General features: G+C 41.9%; 1 protein-coding gene across 16 annotated transcripts in view; it reads right to left on the reverse strand.

The window, feature by feature from the left end:
* Positions 1-20429, reverse strand: part of PIAS2 (protein inhibitor of activated STAT 2) — a gene marked incomplete at its 5' end in the record, with an annotated part of 35190 nt that overhangs the window by 12928 nt on the left and 1833 nt on the right. For 7 of the 16 annotated variants that reach the window (XR_013777156.1, XR_013777157.1, XR_013777158.1 and 4 more), the window contains 5 exons: positions 2635-2725; positions 2820-2870; positions 3493-3577; positions 5819-6293; positions 15009-15158. Coding sequence is in view for 6 of the 16 variants with exons in the window: in XM_079330343.1 (XP_079186469.1) it covers positions 2635-2725; positions 2820-2870; positions 3493-3577; positions 5819-6293; positions 15009-15032 (726 nt within the window). Of the gene's footprint in view, positions 1-2634; positions 2726-2819; positions 2871-3492; positions 3578-5818; positions 6294-15008; positions 15159-18562; positions 19049-20429 lie in introns of those variants that run through there. The other 9 variants (XR_013777152.1, XR_013777153.1, XR_013777154.1 and 6 more) reach the window with 4 other exon arrangements.

Here is a 20429-nt window from a genome sequence, read left to right on the forward strand (position 1 = left end):
CATATATATAAACAAACAGCCTCACTAGCCCAGTATGCCATGAGGGCTTTATACCAGAACACAGAGATGGCAGACATATGAGAGCTGGTGACAATTTCACATTTAAAAGACAATGATTTCAGAAGAGTGAATGCAAGTTCTTGCATTTCCCTTTTTTTTTTCTTTTTCCCCAGAAACAGGCTCTGCAGTGCACACGCTTCATTTCAGTGAAGCTTTCAATGTTTTCTTCCATAGAGTTGGTTCTTGAGAAAAGATTCACTCTCTTACTCCTACAAAAACCAAGAACTTTTCCCCCCTATCCTTCTAGGAGCATTCTGCTTGTCTACCAACTGGAATGGCCTGGCACTGTTTAGGCAGGCTGCCAACTCCAGTGGCAAGAAACTATCAGTATCATTTGGGCCTTGATGCCTTCCATGGTTCTTTAAAGAAGCACACACTACTCAAGGCAGGTATCATCAGCTACAGCAAGGAAATTCATCAAGAGAAAGCATAACTGCTCATTTATCTGGCTCTTCCCAGTGACACAGATGCAGGACACAAGCAGATATGGTGTTAACATGAGCAGAACCCAGTGCAGTATTGGCACACAGGCAGCCTTTCTCTGAAGCTTTTGGTAAGGATTACAGGCAGGGAGATGACCAAGAAGAATTTACAGACCTCTACAGAGGCATGAGCTGCCCTTCCAGGCAAAGACAGAAGGTCACTAATGAATTGTGCAAGTGGGCAGTAGAAGCTGGCATCATTGGTTAATTACCTAAAAATACTGCAATGGACAAGAGGGGTCTTTGAGACAAAGAAGATACCTTTCGCTTCCTGCAACAGAAAGGAAGTGCCAGATGATGTAGATAGAGACTAAATCAACAAAAAAAGTCTGCAGAAGCACTCAGACTGAGACTCTATTTGTCATTCAGCTCACAGTGAATGAGAAGGGGAAGGCAAGTTGCCAAGACAATAGTGATTTATTCACTTTTCCACCTAAGGTTCAGCTGAACAGATTAAAAAGTCATCTAATCGTGTGCAGGAAGAACCTAGCAGATTTAGGTCTAAAGCAAAACAATAATCTGAGATTAGTAGTAGTTTCTGCTACAACTGTGACATGTTATGCACAGAATGGAGAGAACAGCAGGGTGGAACCTGTATTAGCAAGACTGAGAATCAGCTGACACTGATGTCCATAAGATAACATCAGACCAAATTCTTTCTTGTTGGCTGCTGAAAGAGTCTGCAGAAGAGAAAACCCTCAAAGTTATCACACAGAATGTAACCAGCATTAGCAGAAAACACTGACCAGAAAACATGAGAAAGAAACCCTCTTATAATCTGAAGACTGAAGTAGGAGGAAGAGAATGTAAGGAGTCTCATATAAGCTGAGTAGAAGAAAAAAAAGCAAACCCAAAAACCTACAATCAGAAAAACAGGCACAGTTGCACATGGGAGGAGGGAGGGTACAATACATCTGACACAAGGTGGTTAAAAGAAAAGGTGGTTCTGGAAAAGAAGTTTCACACCTTCTCTCTTTCCAAACTCATTAATGAAAAAACATGAAAAAGTTCTATTACTTTTTCCACCCTTTATAGCCTCAAAATGTATTTCTGAGTGGATTGTGCAAGAGTTTCTTTGTTCTACTGAGCGAAAAAAAAGAAACCCATTCCAGAGATATTTTGAGAATGAGAGAGCTTTTCCCTTTGTGTCTATATCCAAGCCTCCAGATGACCCTGTGACTATGTACTAATTTTTTGCAGCATCAGACACCCCTGAAGTGTGACTGTCAATAGTGTTCTGTTACAGTATCAGTACGTGTAGGATCATATTTACAGGAAAATGGATGTACTAAATGAATAAGCCTAATTTTCTGAATGAGGTCCCCTCTGTGGATAAAAAAGTTGAAGAAGAAAGGAGAAGCAGAAAGCTGCTGACAAACATAGGGATGTCAACCCAACTAAATAATGCTTATAGGATCAATCAACTAGGTTAAGAAAAAGATATGTGCTTGCCTCGTGGATAAAGCAGATCTACCAATGAAATAATGTGTTTCTGTGTAATCCAAGATATAAACAGTGTTTAGAAGCACAATAAATGGTTTTTGCTTGATTCACATTGAATCATGCAGAGTCCTTTGTCCTCTCTCCTCAAACACATGCAAGAAACCCTAAAATGTGTCTGTTCTTCATCCCCACAACAAACTATGTCCTAACCAGACAGATGCAGAACAGTGCACAAACAGCACACAAGAGGCTGATGCCATTCTCTCAGAACAAGAAGGAACTCCAGCCTATCAAAAACAGACAAGTCCACACAGTGAGGGCTACCAGCCTCAAATCAACTCAGCCTAAACACCTGTGAGGGGCATTCTCCATGCAGACACCAGATTGTTTTTGAATTATTTAGTTATGTCAACAGCAGAAGACAAGATTTGCTACAGGGGGCTTAATCACACTTAGTCCATGCACTGGCTGCAATATGATTAACAGCAGTAATGGCTACCTCTCACAGCAAATGTACAAACTCCATGCCTAGCATTAGAGAAATCTGATAACAAACAGCTTGAGTGTTTTTGCAAGCTAACACTACAGAAAAACACATACACACTCCACAAGTCACCAAGAAGCCACAAATGCATACATACATACTTACCGGCAATGGGAACAGCTTCCCATTTACTTTAATGCACAAACTATTAGGATAATTATCCTCTTGAGGGCAGCTTGTCTCTGCTAGACACAGCCTGTATCCATGGAAAAAGAAAGCATCATTTGCAAGTGTCCCCACAAACATCCATCAGCCAATTAAGTTTTCAGAGAACACTACACAAGATGTACCTTAGCTGAACTTGGACAGTGTAATCTCTCCTGCCTCCAGGCAAGAAGTCCCTGTGACAAAGAGAAAGAAAAAGAGAAGTACACACTTAGCAGGACTCATATTGCATCCATGCAGAGAAACAACTGACACACTTGCCCCAGCAGCAGGTAACTTTGCTCTTATTTTTTTGTTTTATTTAGCTATGAACACGTTACAATTGACATTTCTGTTTAACTACTGCCAAATTACACAGGACTTCAGGATCAGCATCCTCCATCAAAAGTTCATAGAACAATAAAGTAGGATGATGCCAGGGATGAAAAAGCACCTATGAATTCTCAGTTTACAGCATCAACCCTGGGGAAAAAAACCAGAAAAGCAGGCGTCCATTCCTGCAACCAGGAGAAATATAGGGAAGCTTCCCATCTCTCTAAACAGTGACAATTATTCAGAATTGAGTAATTGTTAATTCTTTAAAAGGGTAAAATTTTCACAAAACGCACACAAATTCTGTGCAAAATGGTTCCTGAAGGAAACATAACAAACTCAAGAGTAACATCAGTGAGGATTACCACTCTGCATCTGAAGAGTAAGTGATGCATATGGTGAACCAAACCCTCACACTTTCTCTCACACTGTCTCCTGAAATTCTGTAGAAGTTTACCTACACTATATCACACTCTTACTTCTTACCTGGAAATACAGATTTCTCTGACCTGCTGAGGTGTTAAAGCAAAGATAAAAAACTTCTCCTGGAACCTCTGAATACTGCTCTGTACTAGAAGAAGAAAAAAAGACACAAAAGAGGTTGAACCATGGTGATCAAAGCCATTGATTAAAACAGGATCTGTAGTTCATGTCTGGAACGAGGCATAAGTCACTGAACATACTCAAATGGTGGTTGAACTGCATGTAACTTAACAAAAAAAGCAAAGGAACAAATCTTTCATTAAACTGCATTCAGATGGTTTAATATCACATTACACTTCAGTACGAAAGCAGCTTGGCAAACTGTTATAATCCTTTCTCCCAAAGGGGGAAAGCTCAAACAAATACACAACAAAATATTTAAATGGATACCTGACAAAAGGAATACCACAGAGATGCCAACAACTACTGTAAGGTACTATAGGAAGAACATGTGCACCAGAAGTTATTAATGTACAGCTGGAAAATTCACAAACAGCTACACATAAATAACTAAACAAATCTTTGGGCAGGAAGAGAGGGAGCACAAACCCTCAAGCCAGAGAAGTCAGCTAGACTTCATATCTGGAATTAACTTTTAGTGGTATCTGACAAAAAATATAAATAGATGCAATGTTCACATCATAATCCAAGTTATCTGTAAGTGATGAGAACTGGCAATATTTTAGTACTTAAAGTCCACAGTAAGCACATGTTGCTTTCCTACTGTAAAATTTAAGAGAAGTTAAAAATTTTCATCTGAAGTAAATGTAGATTAGACATGTGCAATTTAAAAGAAGCAGTAAGGAGGACAAATGCAAAAACAGCACAACTAAACCAGACAAATTTGGAAGACCTGGACTTTCTTGTGCACAGTGGCATTCGGGGAGACTGTTTCTATACCCAGAAAAACACACAAAAAGGAGGCAAACATTAAATGGAACCCAGATGGAGGAAACACACACTGAGTTCCTCAAGCAATTCCAAATACATGCTACAGCATGCATGTATGCACATACACACTACAGAGCACATTTGATATTTAAGAATAATACTTGAGCACACAAGAAAGTCAGTGGAAATATTTTGTTCTTTAATTCTGTGTGGTTTAAAACTAAACCACACATTGACATGTGTGCTCTCATATAAGTGCAAAGAATCACACTCATCCCTTCTCAAGCATGAAGCAGTGATGTGGACTATATTCTAACTCTCTGGCTTAGCTGTTATTTAAACACTTAACTCTCAAATGCACAAATAAATGTGAGTGTCACTATGCACAAAGAGAAGTGACAACAGGCACAATAATTACTGTTTGTTGGTAAAGTTTTCTGCTTTGGGTACTGGAGGATGGCAGATGATCAGAACATCCCTCCCTGAGGTATGGGTAGTCACAGCCTAAAAGACTTTATGATCAGTTAAGAAACTAAATTGTTTAAGAGGATGCAGACTATTCTATACATATTATTAAACAGTTTTTGCCACATAAGATAAACCAGACTGAATTTCAAGACAGAAGATGGAGTTCCAAATCATTAAAAATGTACAAGACTGAGCTGAGTTTATCTTGGGGAAGATAAACTCGATTTCAGGTTACCTGGAAGACAATGTCCACTCCATATTATAACAACACACAGTATTGCAACAACTTGGAGGCTGAGAAACTTCACTACACTGAAGACAACACTGAACGTGGCAGCACAAAGAATCTATTTCACTGCCAGATCTCAGAGCCTTCAGAATTGTTGGGAGTGAAAAAAGGTTAAAGTAGCAAATCAACTAACTCGTTCTCTTTACCCTGTTGCAACTTGTAAATTACTGACCCTGAAATCCTTTTTCTACTACTCCTGACAAAACAGTTCCTCATTTGCACTTCAGGTTCAAATCTTCCAGCCAAAAAGTGGAGGTTCAGACTAGGTATTAGGAAACATTTTGTTACAAAGCAGGTGATCAAACATCAGAACAGGGCTCTAGGAAAAACAGTCAATGCTGTAAGCTGCCAGTGTTTAAGGCAAATTAGAAAAAAACTGACTTTTGGTCCGGCAGTTGGATGATCATCATAGGTTCATTCATCCAGCTGAATTACCCTGCTCTTCTTTTTAATATTCAAAGGACAAAAGTCTTAAATCATATTACTTTTATAACAGAAAACTCTGTTTTCTGGATTGTGGTTTTGCACTTTTGGGGAAAACGGTAAAGAAAAGGAAAAGATGTAAAAGGAAAGGAGTTTCCACTTGTCCCAGCTGCAAAAAGCCACTGAAGTCTGGGCTCAGCACTATCAGAAGCAAAGCTTATTTAATGAATTAAGCAAGCAGAAGTATTAAACACTTACCCAGACTCGTGGGTTTAATGAGCACGTCGAGCACATCGTAAAAAGGTAAGCTTTTCAGCTGCACATCAGGATGAACAGGAGGAATCGGAGGGGATGGCTGCTGCATCTCAAAGTGAGGCTTAGTGTCTTGGAGGAGCACAGAGCTGACAGGTGAGGATGGAGACTGAGGCGTGACTGAAGTCGAAGGGAGTGGGTGAATGCCCGCGACAGCCAAGTCAGGCTCGACCGGAGAGGAGCTGCTGTCCAAGTTGAACGCCGCAGGTTTTATAGCTGATAAATCCGACAGCCCCTCGATCGTCCGTGGATACCGACGTCTGTAGAGCTCCCGGATTTTGATCTGAACTGCTGGGCTGCAGCCGCTCTTCAGTAAGTGCAGTGCCCTCATCAGTAGGTCATGTTTGCGCCCGCTTTTATTACGTCCAGCAAATCCCAGCAGCACTTGCAGTTCAGAAACACGAAAACTTGATACCATATTCTAGGAAGGAAGGAGAGAAAAGCACAGGTGAGCCAACAGCACCCCAAGGAGGCCTTTTCAAGAAGCATGGTGCGGCATCTTTCATCATCTAATCTGACAACTTGTTACTTGGTTATGGGTACTGCCCACACCTTCACAGAACACAAAAGTACAGTTAGTTTAAAATGAAGAAACAAAGCGTCCAGGATGCAGGTTGAGTTTGCCCGTGAAAGATTTGTTTCTACACTCAAACAATAGTAACAACAAAATCTGAAATTCACAGCACAAGCACAAGCTGTACCACAAGAATCTGTCTCACTTTGTGGAACAAAATACCAGAAAAAAAAAAAAAAAAAAAAAATCAAGACAATCATTATTATCACCCATCTTCCAGTATTTTAAGCACTTCCATATTCTCAATAGTTTATTGAGAAACTCCCTTTATTTTGGACACTGTTAGACACATCTATAAACAGAGACACATCAGATTTCACTGCTGAAAGATATGCACAGCAAGACAGACAGTTCTTAAAAAACTACATTATCTATTGTATACTGTGGTATACAGACAACATAACTGATTCTTCAACTGACACAAAGAACTCCATCTCCTTTCCAGATCACATTCCAGTATCAAGTGTTACAAAAATATCTTCAAAACAAATACTATTTACTCAGTTATCAGGGTTTGTTTTGGAAGACTGAGGATTGAATTGTGAAGTTAAAAAACTTGGAATCCTTCTGTTTGTGAAAACATGAATTAAAAACAAACTAACAAACAAAAAAAAAACTAAGTCCACTACATAAAAGGAAACAATCTTATACCCTGCTACTACTAACAATTAACTTTGCATCATTTCACATTTTTGTGAGCAATTTATACCTCCATTTCAGAGGTATAAAGTTGCCCAGAATCTTCTAACCAAATTGTTCCTATTTCTGGGGGACTCTTTTACCATAGTAAGGAGGTAAAGTTTTTAAAGATGAAAGAACACCTGCCTTCAATCTGTACTGCTGCACCATGACAAGTCCAGACTCAAGGACTAGAGATGAAGGTGCTAATAGGAGGTAGGAAATAGCAGACGTTTGGGCTCATATGAATTTTTAAAAACAGTTCAGATTATTAAAGCTTTGGGTATTGATTTCAGAAAGGACACAACTCAAAACACAATGTTTTGACTTTATCTTCCAAGTCCTTATTACACAGCGTTAACACTCATGTTCTGACACAGATCCAATCTCAGTTGAAGTTTTAACACAACTTTTGCCCAAATATTGAGTCAGACACCAAAAAAGTCAAAATCCTCCTTGTGTCCCTGGCTTGTTCCCTATTCTCCAGTATGGTGAAAATTGTTTTGGCAGTAAGACCAGCAAACTGTGTCAGATGAAAACAGACTTTAAAAATCATAGAATCATCTAGGCTGGAAAAGACCTCCAAAATAATGAATTCCAACCATTGCTCCAGCACTGCCAAGGCCACCACTAAATCATGTCCCCAAAATGCCACATTCACACAAGCTTTTAAATCCCTCCAAGGATGGGGACTCCACCACAGTCTTGGGCAACTTGTGCAGGGCTGGACAACACTCTAGATCAATACATTTTTCCCAGTATAAAATCTAGACCTTCCCTGGAACAACCTGAGGCCATTCCATCTTGTCCTGTCCCTTTGTTACCTGAGAGCAGAGCCCAACCCTTCCCAGCTCCCTCAGCCTCTCCTGTTCCTGCCCTGGACACGCTCCAGCCCCTCGGGGTCTCTCTTGTCCTGAGGGTTCCAGAGTGTCCCAGCACTGGAGTGTCCCAGCAGTGCCAGCACAGGGACAGGCACTGCCCTGGGGCTGTGTCACACCCTGGCTGGGACACCATGAGCACCTTTTCCACCTGGGCACAACACTATCCCAAGTCCAAGTCAATGGCTATTTCTTGTGCCATTGAAACACAGCAGGAGTAAGTAGGTAGGATCTGCCTTGTCATGAGTCACACTATTTATACAAATCAAAATGACCATCTAAAACACTATGGCAGAAACTTCATCTGGCATACCCTTTCCTCATCATTGAAGAGACAAGGCCATTGCATTTCAGCCCCTGATTTTCAACATTTCCACAGAGTCCATTCAGATCTAGTGACTCTTCTATCAAGAAGCTGTTCTGATCAGAGCTAACACAGCAGCCTCCACACAGATGGTCCCCAACATCCTGTCTACAAAAACAATAGCCACAAAAAGTCATATGAGGCACTAAGTGGCTCACCCAAACTTCTGAAGAGGCCAACAGCAGATATCACCATAATTTCATCTCAGTAACTTCCCTCAACAACAAAACAATACAAGATGGAGAATGTTCGTCTCCACCTGGCATTTCCCTTCTACTTTTCCTTGCACTCAGAGTGATGAAAACAAAGTGTTTCAACATTCATAAAAAGTGGTTTGCTGTAACAGCTTTTCACTTAGGACATAAAAGAGAAACTGTGTTAGAAGATAATACCAGTATTCATGAATTTACAGAAAACTTCACATTGCATGCTTCTGTAGATAGCTGCATAAGCTTGATAGCAATGCCAGCTCCTTTATTTCAGATGCAGGCAGTAAGCATGATGCTGGATTCCATAATCACAATGCAAATGAGTAAAATAATCCTTTACACTGAGATTATGGAAACAGCATGTATTGCAAAATACTGTCTATTACCCTGCCTGCTGCCTTCTGTGCATTCCTGCAAGTTAATCAAGGTGAAATGTGCAGTCAGTCACGCCTGGGCACAGCTAACATTTCATACAAAAAGAATTCGCAAACTAGCACTTTGTTACAAGACAGATTTCATTTTACTAGACGACATAGCCTGGATTCAATATTATAGTCAAAGTTTTAAATTAACACCCTCATTAAAAATGTTTGCAAGTATGAAATATATACATAATTTTGTCCATCAATGTAAAAGTCTTACACAGGCTTTAGAAAGAAGACTTGCAGAAAATGAGGCTTACAGGAGTATCAAAACAATAGCCTTTACAACATTTTCCCTCTAAAGCTGATTGTTACTTTCATTTAAGGCAAAAACAAACATGTACATGAAAACACACCTGCCAGGGCCTGAAGGGGCTCCAGGAGAGCTGCACAGGGACTGGGGACAAGGCAGGGACAGGACACAGGCAATGGCTCCCAGTGCCAGAGGGCAGGGCTGGCTGGGATATTGGGGAGGAATTGCTGGCTGGGAGGGTGGGCAGGGCTGGCACAGGGTGCCCAGAGCAGCTGTGGCTGCCCCTGCATCCCTGGCAGTGCCCAGGACCAGGCTGGATGGGAATTGGAGCAGCCTGGGACAGTGGAAGGTGTCCCTGCCCATGGGGATGAAGCTCTAAGGTCTCATCCAAACCAAATCTATGATTCTGTATTTATCTTCCTACTGCATTTAGCAATATAGAGTGGATATTCATTATCATCAACAAACTTTTATCGGGATATGTCTGAGAACATTTATAATCAACAGTGCAAGGCAGACACTGCTTCCCACAAACCCTTAGCAAATTATTTTCTTCTCGTTTTCCAGCATATTGCAGAAGACTGCAGCCTTGTTATTAGTATGCTTTTCATATGACAAAATTAAGATTAGACATTCAAATTGTGTTATGTAGATGCCATTTTCTCTTAAGAGAAGTTCCTTACAGCTGCACAGCCCAATAAAAAAAGCTTTTTAAACACAAAACCAAAACCATTTCAGTTTTAACATTACTCCATGAATGCAAAGCAGTTTTGACAGAACTCTAAGGAAGGAAATCAGACTGGATAATTCAAGCATTGTCATATTTCAGAAATATTTTTCCCCCTGAAATTTGTACTTGAAGATTATAACAAGTTTCATAGGTTTTTTGTTTCTTACAGTTAAACTTTAGCAACCATGATTCATCAGCTGCAACACTGTTCTAAAGCATTAAGCTGTAGGTGTATCTGGAATGGCATTAATTTCCCAGGGAAGATGATGTTAAGGAGCCCAGGAAATGCTGACATGCCACTGAAATTAAGGGACAGGTGTGCTTCAAAGCAAAGTAAGGGATCAAACATCTCTCCAAACAAGACCTGCGTGAATCTCCATTCCCCTGCAACATTAACAGTCACTCTACATCTCTCTCTCTTTATATATATGTATATCTCAATGTAAGATAACTGAAAATGCCTGTTTAAGTCCTGATATATGTATACAATGAGCAGGAACAACTGTGGCTTTCAGGCCAAGTATAGCTCGAGTGGATAGTTGTACTGCAGAAGCAATCCAGCCTAATCAGATGTACTGGTCAGCTTGCCCCTAGGAGCTCTGCTCCGGCCCCACTGGCTTCCAGATAATCTCCAAAGAGTCTGAATGCCCTGTACAGAAGGGACACAACAAGGACAGGTTCTACAAATCCTCACTCCTGGCTGTAAGCCCTTTCATGGGCATTCAGCAAAGCAGTACATTTGTGACATTTGTGCAGCACATCTGTGTCCGTGATGACCTACAGCAGGTTAGAAACAGGAAATGATGGTAAGGAAAAATAACCTGTGTCTTGGGATGGTTAAGGACCTCTCTGCTGACTGAAAATGTTTTCCCAAACCGATACAGCCATAGATAAAGAAATGCAAGTCTCAGGGAAAAATGAAGATGCCATTATTGAAATCTGTGTCAGTAGTTCAGGACAGCAAAAGCAGCTCTAAAGAAAACCACAGTCAAGGCAAATCATAATCACCAGATCCCAAGTATTATGCAGATTTTCCTCTGCACAGACTCTAGCCTGGCTTCTAAATTAGGAATTAGATCCCAAGTTGTATGCACTTAGTAACAGCAAAAATCTTAAGTTAAACAAACACAAATATTTAAGACACTCAAAACAAAGCTTGGCTATTTCATTGCAGCCTCTCTTTTAGAGTACCCTAAACCACATTATCTCCTTCCTCTCCCTATCATTGCACCTCAGCACAATTACTTAATTGTTAATGACTTTGCATACAACAATCATTTAAGGTGTCTAGAAAAAGCTCAGTGATCTAGAATAGTGACTGTGAACCTACCAAGAACACTGGAGTTTCCTGCAGATACAAAGTAACAGCACATTATCATAAGTTATTAGGAGTATTTTATCAGTGTTTTATGTTATTTAATACACTCAAATTTAACTGCAGCCTAAGGATCATTACAGCACCAACAGCAATTTCTCAATATCTATTCTGTCCACCATCTTAACTTGAACCCAGATCATCATGTGGAATTTGATTTCTACATCAAACACAAACTGGTCAACATATACAATGAAATTTTATTAACACAGATAAAAGAAAACTGTTTGGCAATGAGCTTGAAGAGAACACATGAAAGCAGCTCTCAGCATTTTCCTGTTAGCAATTTAGCACTAAGAACTGCTTCACCTGGTAAATGCGAGATGGCCACTTACACTGTTCTTCCAGACAGGAAAAATAAAGCAAGAGAAGTGGGAAGACACCAAGCCTGGTACTAAAAAGATATCCACTATATAAAAGAATGAGACTTCAAATTCTGTATTTTAATACAGTAGCCAAACAACATTTCTCTTCCCATTTGAATCGTGTGACTTCAGTACTGGATGGGCAAGAGCAAAAAGTAAAAGTGGGACCTACTTCCAGCATTTAAAAACAAGATTTCCCAGTAAATTTTGTGCACTGTCTCCTGCCAGAAAGGATATATTAGCACCCTTCTCAACCAAATGAGTTATTTTCCACAATAGCTATGAAACTGACCACAAGTGTCATAGATCAGTTTTGGCACAGAACCATTTGTCCATACAGAGCCTTATTTTTTGCCCCATAAAGATGACACTAACAAATTACTTCAAAATGTGATTAAACACAAATGACGAGCCTGATGCTATCACCTAAACTAGATATCTGTTTCAAAGACTCCATGCACTCCACATTATTTGTTTCCACTTTAGAGTCAGGACGCCAGCAGAAACACAGAGGACCCAAGAATCCTAGCTAACAATATGTAACTGATCCTCCTAGCTGCAGTATTTTGTTGAGATTCAACAAGCCAAATCTTGGTGAGTTCAGAATCTGTTGGGAGCTGGAATTGCTTTCTCACAGATGGCTCTCAGAAGGAGCTGTAGTTCCCCACTTCTGGGCCAATTTTTTTCAAAAATGTGTCTACTCGTCATCTCTGGCCTCCACACCAGACTGATGATTCTGTTCCACATCCGCCTGTGCCTGAGTTAATTCCTTCAACATTTACTGGGTTGCTCTGGAGAGGGGATTATGGATAAAGGTATGAGCCAGGTTTAAAAACACATCTGTGAACAGCAGCACTGGAAATGGTATCTTAAAACTAACTATAACTCACAAATAGACACAACAGAGTTGTGCTCTCTACATAATCTCAGCCATAACCTCCCACCAACACTCCAGAAACCAACCAACACTACAAGATAATAAAACCTTAATCACATGGTCTGGAAGGGTAAGCTTTAGACCAAATATTTTCACCAGTATATCAAAATAGTAAATGTAGTTACAGCTACATTCAAACCCTTTAACAAAACAGAAGATTTCCAAAAGGCCTGAGGTAACAGCAGGTTTCTTCAAGTTTGGTTTCTTTCACTACAGCCTCACAGTTATAACCTCTGGGTCCCAGATCCACAGAACTTTTACTGTGAAAATCCAGAGAATGCCAGGCACAGTCTTAACAAATATTAAAATGCTTCTTTGTCCTGAAAAGACAAAAAAAGAAAAGGCTGTTCCTGTTTGTTTTCCTCAAGAAACAGGGTTTAAGAGAGAACTCTGACCTCCTGCCTTTAGTCATCCTTAAGAAATTACTAAAATAAATTCCACTCTCAAAATGGCCCAAGTGGCCTTTAATAAAGCAGGTAGAGATGACACACTACAGAAAACTGCAATCAAGAGAGCAGCAAACAATACTGCCACAAAAGCATTCAGCAGGTTAATCTATAAAGCAGCCATTTCAGATCACACCTAAAGGTCAATTCACAAAATCCACTGGGGGTGGGGGAATCTTTCTCATCATTGATCACAAGCAGGAAAATTTGGTTGCCTGAAAAAAAAAATAATTAAGCCTCAAAACCAAGTGCCTGGTATTCAAGCAGGCACATTCAAATGCATCCTCAAATGCAAAAAGAAAAAAGGAAAAATTCAGCCATGGTCTCGCAGACATGAGACAGACAATTACAGTCTCTTCCAAAACTACCTAGAGCTTTCCCCCAATAGGCCACAAATTATTATCAGATGGATACTGAACACTTAGAGAAACTCCAGGCACTCCCATTTACCAATAATATGAATGGGGATACCAAAAGATATGTCTTCAGACCTTTTTTTTAAAACTAGTGGCACCTCTTGAGTGATGAATGGGCAGCCCTGCAGTTGGTCTGAAACCCAGTTCTCTTTTCCCCTCGTACTTCCTACACTACATCTACCTATGAACCTCAGTTTCTTGTCAATTTTAAAGGTATTCAGGAACCCAATGCCCTAAGGGAGACTATCAATACTTATTGATATCTAGAAAAGTGATTACACTGCCTTGGGAGAGACACATCACAACCCCACCCCATGACTGGACAGGAAGAGATAAAAGAAGAGTCACCACTGGCACAAAGTTTACACTGGGGCTTCAGCCAAAGCCTTTGAGACACCTTGGAATGAGGGCTGAGAACGGGTGAGGACACCAAGCAAGAAAACGTGTAAACACAAACACATTTAAAGAGGAAAAAACCCCCAGCACACAAGGCTCACTAATAAAAAATAAGCCAACAGTTCCTAAACCTAAAACTGAGACAGAGCACTGTTGTCCTCAGACAAAGAAACTCAGTTCTTTCCACTATATTTTTATAACTGAGCTCCTCAGCTGCACTACCAGTGTTAGTGCTGGAAGAAGCCCCAGCAAGGGAAATTCTCTGGCGATGGCAGCGCATTTCCCACTGCCACACCATCACCAGCTCTTCCTTTCCACTAAAGTACACCTCATAGAGCTTCCTATTTAACCGGATTTTATCCCTCCTGGAACAAAGTCCAGGCTGGGAGGGGAGAGCGGCCTGCACGCCGAATTCCCACGAAGAATTCCACTTCTGCAGGTGTGGGTGCTGCAGAACCTCCTCCTTCCACACAAAGATACCAGCGGATTGTTCAGGAAATAGGAGGAAAAGCACCCACTATGCAGTCAGCTCTTTGTGTACACACCTTAACAAAATGAAAGAACACGCACGCACACACCCACTCCGACAAATCTGCTACAGAGTCCACCACCACAATGTGAAAGATAATGAACCGAAGATAAAATAGGTCTGAAAAGCAGCACTGGGTTTCACCCTGCGCAGGCGCAGCCTTCCCGGTTGGAAAGCGGTCCATGGATTTCCAGATTCCACAACTATCAGCATTTTTAACAGCCTGGTGGTTATTCACCGCCCTCCCTTTAGCTGCACGGAGAGCGGGGCCCAGCAGGAGCCGTTCGAGCCCTGGGGCCGCTCGGCAGCGCCGAGATGGCTTTTAAAATGTCGAGAGGAGCAGGAAGAGCCTCCCCGGCGACGGCAGCAGCACAACCCGCGCGGCGGGAACGGGGACCCGGACACTGACAAGAAGGGTCTCCCCAGGCAGACCCCGCCGACCCCCGGGAAGTCGGGACGGGCCCGCTCCTTCCCTCCCTCCCTCTCACCCCGGGGATGGCGCGGGCACCCCCCAGCACCCATATCTTGCCCCCGCCGCCACCTCTCTGCCTCCTTCCTCCTCACCCGCAGCTCCTCGAAATCCGCCATTTTCTACCCGCCGCCGCCGGGCGCCGCCGCCACCATCATCGTGCACCCGGAGCGCGCTCCCGGCACGTGACGGGGAGGGCGGTCCGGCGGGAAGGGCGGCGGGGAGGGGAGCGGGGACCTGAGGGGAAGCGGGGCTGGAGTGGCTCGGACATATCGGGAACCCTGAAGGGAAACGGGGCTAAAGTGTACAGACACACGGGGAACCCTGAGGGGAAACGGGGCTGGAGTGGCTCAGACACAGCGGGAATCATAAGGGAAACTGGCCCGGCGTGGTAGAGACGCACCGGGAACCCTAAGGGGAAATGGGGCCAGGGTGGCACAGACACAGCGGGAAGCCTGAGGGGAAACAGGGCTAGTGTGGTACAGAGGTACCGGGAACCCTGGGGAGAAACGGGGCTAAGGTGGCACAGAGCCACGGCAAACTGGCTTGGAGTGGCACGGCCATACCCGGAACCCTGGGGGAAAAGTGGCCCGGCGCGGTACAGACTCATCAGGAACCCTGAGGGGAAACGGGGCTAGAGTGTTACAGACACGCCGAGAACCCTGAGGGGAAATGGGGCCAGGGTGGCACAGACACAGCGGAAACCCTGAGAGGAAACAGGGCTAGCGTGGTACAGAGAAACCTGAGGGGAAAGCAGGGCTAATGTACAGAAACACCGGGAACCCTGAGGGGAAACTGGCCCGGGATGGTACAGACGGGGAACTGTGAGGGAAAATCAGTCCATCTGCGTACACACGCGCCAGTAGATACCGGCCCCAAATATATAGTACTCCTGCAGCAGCTCCGGGCTGTGAAGAATTCAAGTAACCCTGGAAATGATCCCGGGGAGGATCATAGAAATAAAGATGATCTCTGAAGACCAAACCCCTGACAAGGCAGGGTCACGCAGAGCGGGTCATACGGGAGCTCCAGGTGGGTTTGGAATGTCTCAGACTCCCAGACCTCCCTGCACCCCCCTCTACCAGACCTGTGCCACCTTCAACATAAAGTTCCTCCTCATGCTGAAGTAAAACTTCTTGTATTTTAGTTACGGCCATTGTTCCTCATTTGGTCCCTGGACAACACTGAAAAGAGTGCAGCACCATTCTCTGGACACCTGCCTTTGAGATGTTTATCAGCATTAAGGAGATTCCTTCTCAGTCTCCTCTAGGCTAAACATGCCCAGGTCTTGGAATCTCTCATGACAAGAAATGCTCCAGATGCTTCATCATCCTTGTGCCCTCCACTGGACAGTCTGCATTCATTCCTGTCTTTCCTATAGTGAGGAATCCAGAACTGGACACACTTGCCATGCTTCCTCCCCGCCAGCATTAACACTCTGCTCTTTAACTGAATTGTTCTAATAAAAACCAAACAAACAAAAATGAAAAAGAAAAACCAACCAAGCCAACAAATCACAGAATAAAATAAAATAAAAAAAAAACATATTCCAGTTTGCAATTGAAGTGGATTAAATAGAAAGCTTGTGATTTTACAGCCCAGTTTATCTACTCAATCAAGAGCACTGATAATTTGTATTATAATGATGATGCAGCACGTTTTATTAATAAAAAAATGAAGGGAAAATGTCACCAGCAATAAGCTTCAAAACCTGGATAATGGCTTTCCTGCTGCAAGGGAGATGTTGGGACATTTACAGAAAAGTAAACATTGAGGTGCAGCAGCGAATATTGTTTTCAAAAGCAGCCAGAGATCATTACCTAGTCACAATAATTACCTACTCACAATATTCAGTTTCATCAGCAACTTGGCTGTAAAACCAAACAACCGATTTATTGCAATAAAAAATAGCAAAGATTCAGCCAACAAACAGGCGAGCAGCCAACATAACCCAAACAAGAAGATGAAGAGACACTGGAAAAGAGGCCTGAAATGCAAAGCATATTTACTCATATTAACCAAAAGGCAGCTACTTTTGCAGGATCGGCACATCCTGAGCAGCAATGACAACAGTAACTTATGGGCCAATCGACAGTCAACATTGGCAGCAGGCTCTGTGAGGAGGGATGCTGGCAGGCAATTTTGGGAACGAACAGCTGAGCTTTTCTAGAGGATACACATCCCTGCCATATACACTAGATGGGCACTTAATGCTGCTACAAGACCTGGACACCAAGGAACTCAGTAATTAACATAATCAGTTATAATTTTGCAACAGCTTTCTTAGGCTTTCATTTTATTTACTATTTATTTCAAGATAAACCCGTAAATGTGCTGAAGTTTTCCACTATAGGCACAGATACCTAGTCCTCCACACTAACAGCTTTTGTGCTTGGTCTTATGACACCCCTTACCCTGAAGATTTAAACATAAGGACTTCATTAATTGCAAACCCCTTCTGTTAGTCAAAACCAGGAATCGACAGGCTAATAAAACATGCCATCTGCCACACCACTGCATGAGTTCAACTCCTAAGTGTATAAAATGCTTACTTTTCCCGCCAATTCAATACCAGACTAAAGGGGCAAGCTGCAGGTTAGACTGTCTTAGATCATTAAAGCATGACCAGACCAAAGCCTTTTGTTCTTTTAACAAACCCTCAAGCGTTCCTTCCTTCAAACACACCGGGAAGGACATCAGTGTTTAAGCTCAGATCAGAGCCAAGCTGTTCTCTTCTAGTGTGCACTCACCTCTCACTTCATAACAACATCTTTCCACCTTTCTATTCATCTCACCCCCTATACCTAAGGGGATAAGAGCAAACACTAATTTTATATACCCCCACATGCATAAGATAACAAGAGTTTACAGAGTAGCTTTCCCTAATATTTTACTGAAGTGTTCCTTCATCATATGTTGTTTTACTCCATCTTTCCCCCACACCCTTTTTATTACACATCTCTGGGGCCCTAATCTCAGGGAAAAAAAAGGAAAAGGAAAAGGAAAAGGAAAAGGAAAAGGAAGAAAAATAAAAAGAAAAAGGAAGAAAAAGGAAGAAAAATAAAAAGAAAAAGGAAGAAAAAGGAAGAAAAATAAAAAGAAAAAGGAAGAAAAAGGAAGAAAAATAAAAAGAAAAAGGAAGAAAAAGGAAGAAAAAGGAAGAAAAAGGAAGAAAAAGGAAGAAAAAGGAGAAAAGGAAGAAAAAGGAAGAAAAAGGAAGAAAAAGGAAGAAAAAGGAAGAAAAAGGAAGAAAAAGGAAGAAAAAGGAAGAAAAAGGAAGAAAAAGGAAGAAAAAGGAAGAAAAAGGAAGAAAAAGGAAGAAAAAGGAAGAAAAAGGAAGAAAAAGGAAGAAAAAGGAAGAAAAAGGAAGGCTTTTGGTCCTCCTCAATTTTTTCTTAAGGCACAGGCCATTTTCTCTGCCATTCCATTATCTCCACACAAAAACTTCTTTCAAATCTCCCTCATGTGTTTTTCTAGTAACCAGAATTAATCTCCTGTTATGCTCTAGTTCTCAAAATCCTGCTGTTTTATCAACAACTTCTCACATACACATCAACTCCAGGCTTACACTCCATAGCTACCAAGTCATATTCTCTAAATTTTAACATTTCAAATATTTCTCTTTCCACCAAACTTTTACAAAACCTACCTCAAACGTGAGAGATTCCTCTGGGACCAGAGTCTTCTTCGTTTTGGATCTCCATCTGCGGTACCCCTTTCTTTCTCTCCTCCTCTTCCTCCTCCTCCTCCTCTTTCTTCTTCTTCCTAAACCTGCCGCTATATCTCCTGACCCGTACCCCAGGCTCTTCCCTTGGCCGTTTTCCGCATTTAAAGTGTTAGCCCTATAACTCGGCTCAGCACCAGCCATTGCAGGAGGAGACCTTGCCAGGAAATCACTCAATTAATTGCTGGAGCTTTTGTCTTCCCCAGCAGGCTCTAATTAGGGTAAGGAATGAGCCTATAGGTGCTAAGTAACCTGCCTCCTAAATTGAGGCTTGTTAGGGAAAAAAAAAAAAAAAAACAAAAAAAACCCATCTGGTTTCAACCTTTTCTAGTGCTATGCAAGTATGTCCATACAAGCACTCCCTGTTCCCACAGCTGAGTTAACTACAGAAAGGCATCTGAACATCCAAATAAACCCTCCCAGCCTTTCACAAACGCTGCAGTTTAAAAACAAACAAAGCCCAAAACAACAAAAAAGAAACCACTCTACAGCTGTTCACAGGATTGCAACAATTGCTCTTATCAGCATTATACCTCATCAAACCCCTTCTGTACTTCTTAACCAGCTGCTAATAGACTACAGAGTGTGAACTGCAGGCAGGGATGGGGCTGGGGTTACTAAGTGGAAAGTAGGTTGTGTGTGTTGTGCTTAAAGGAAAGAATTTTATGAGGTCAGCCTTAAGCCTCCCCATCATCTCTTGTATCCCACGATCATGTACTTTTTAAGTATGGCAAAGGTATTTAAGTGGTGATCAGTGCTTACAACCCTCTTGTGTGAGGTCTAGAGCTGTCAAAGCAGAGACTGAAAGACACCCTTAATCATGCTGCTGACAAAAAAAAAAAAAAAAAAAAAAAAAGAGTGGGCTCTGTCTATAACACAAAATACTCTAAGTTGGATACTCAGGTTGGATGGGGCTTGGAGTAATCTGGTCTAGTGGAAGATGTTCCTGTCCGAGGCAGAGCACAGGAAATGGATGGTCTTTAATGGCCTTTTCAACCCAAATTATCCTGTGGTTCTCCAATTCTGCTTATTTGAAAGAAATCATTTATTGCATTTACTATGCAGCTGTTTGACAAAACAGAGTTTGGATGGGCCATAATCTTCTGTCAAGGTGATGCCTTTTGGGTTTTGCCTTTTTCTTCTTTTATGTGTTCTCTGTATTCTTCACACACATAGTTGTAGCTCTGTAGTCTATTGTATTAGTGTTTCCTTTTCTCAGTACTTTCCCTAAGCAGAAAGACAAAACAAATTCCAGAGCTCCAAGCCCCTGAGGTACAAGGCCCCTGTCCTATCTTGTTTCTACCTGGGAACCAAGGCTGAGAACATCTCTTGGAGACACATTCTCATGGACAAAGTACAACTAGTGCTGAAAGGAGGCTCCAGAGAAGGGCTTGACCTTGAAGGGGTGGAAACTGCATCACCACTCGTCCTCCTAATTGGTGCTTTTTATCAATTATCTAATTTCCTAAAACCTGCAAAATGTACTCACTCCTGGAGGGGGAGGGTGGCTGTAGTGGACATCTTTTCATAGCTGTTCCTGAAGGCTTTCATTAAAGATCCTCTTTTATATTACCTCCTTATTAAATTATCTCGAGTTTCATTTCCAGGTTGGGAAAAAGGCAACAAAGGCACATGATGAATATAGTTATATATCACTACATTGACCACAGATGCATTAAAGTTTAGAAAAATTCAAATTAGAAACTGATGTTTTCATTCATCTATATATATTCTAATCAGTTTTGACAATGAAATACTAATTTTGCCTGCCCATCCTAACATACCACAGTGA

This window comes from Erithacus rubecula (assembly GCF_903797595.1).
Source record: "Erithacus rubecula genome assembly, chromosome: Z".
Lineage (NCBI taxonomy): Eukaryota > Metazoa > Chordata > Aves > Passeriformes > Muscicapidae > Erithacus > Erithacus rubecula.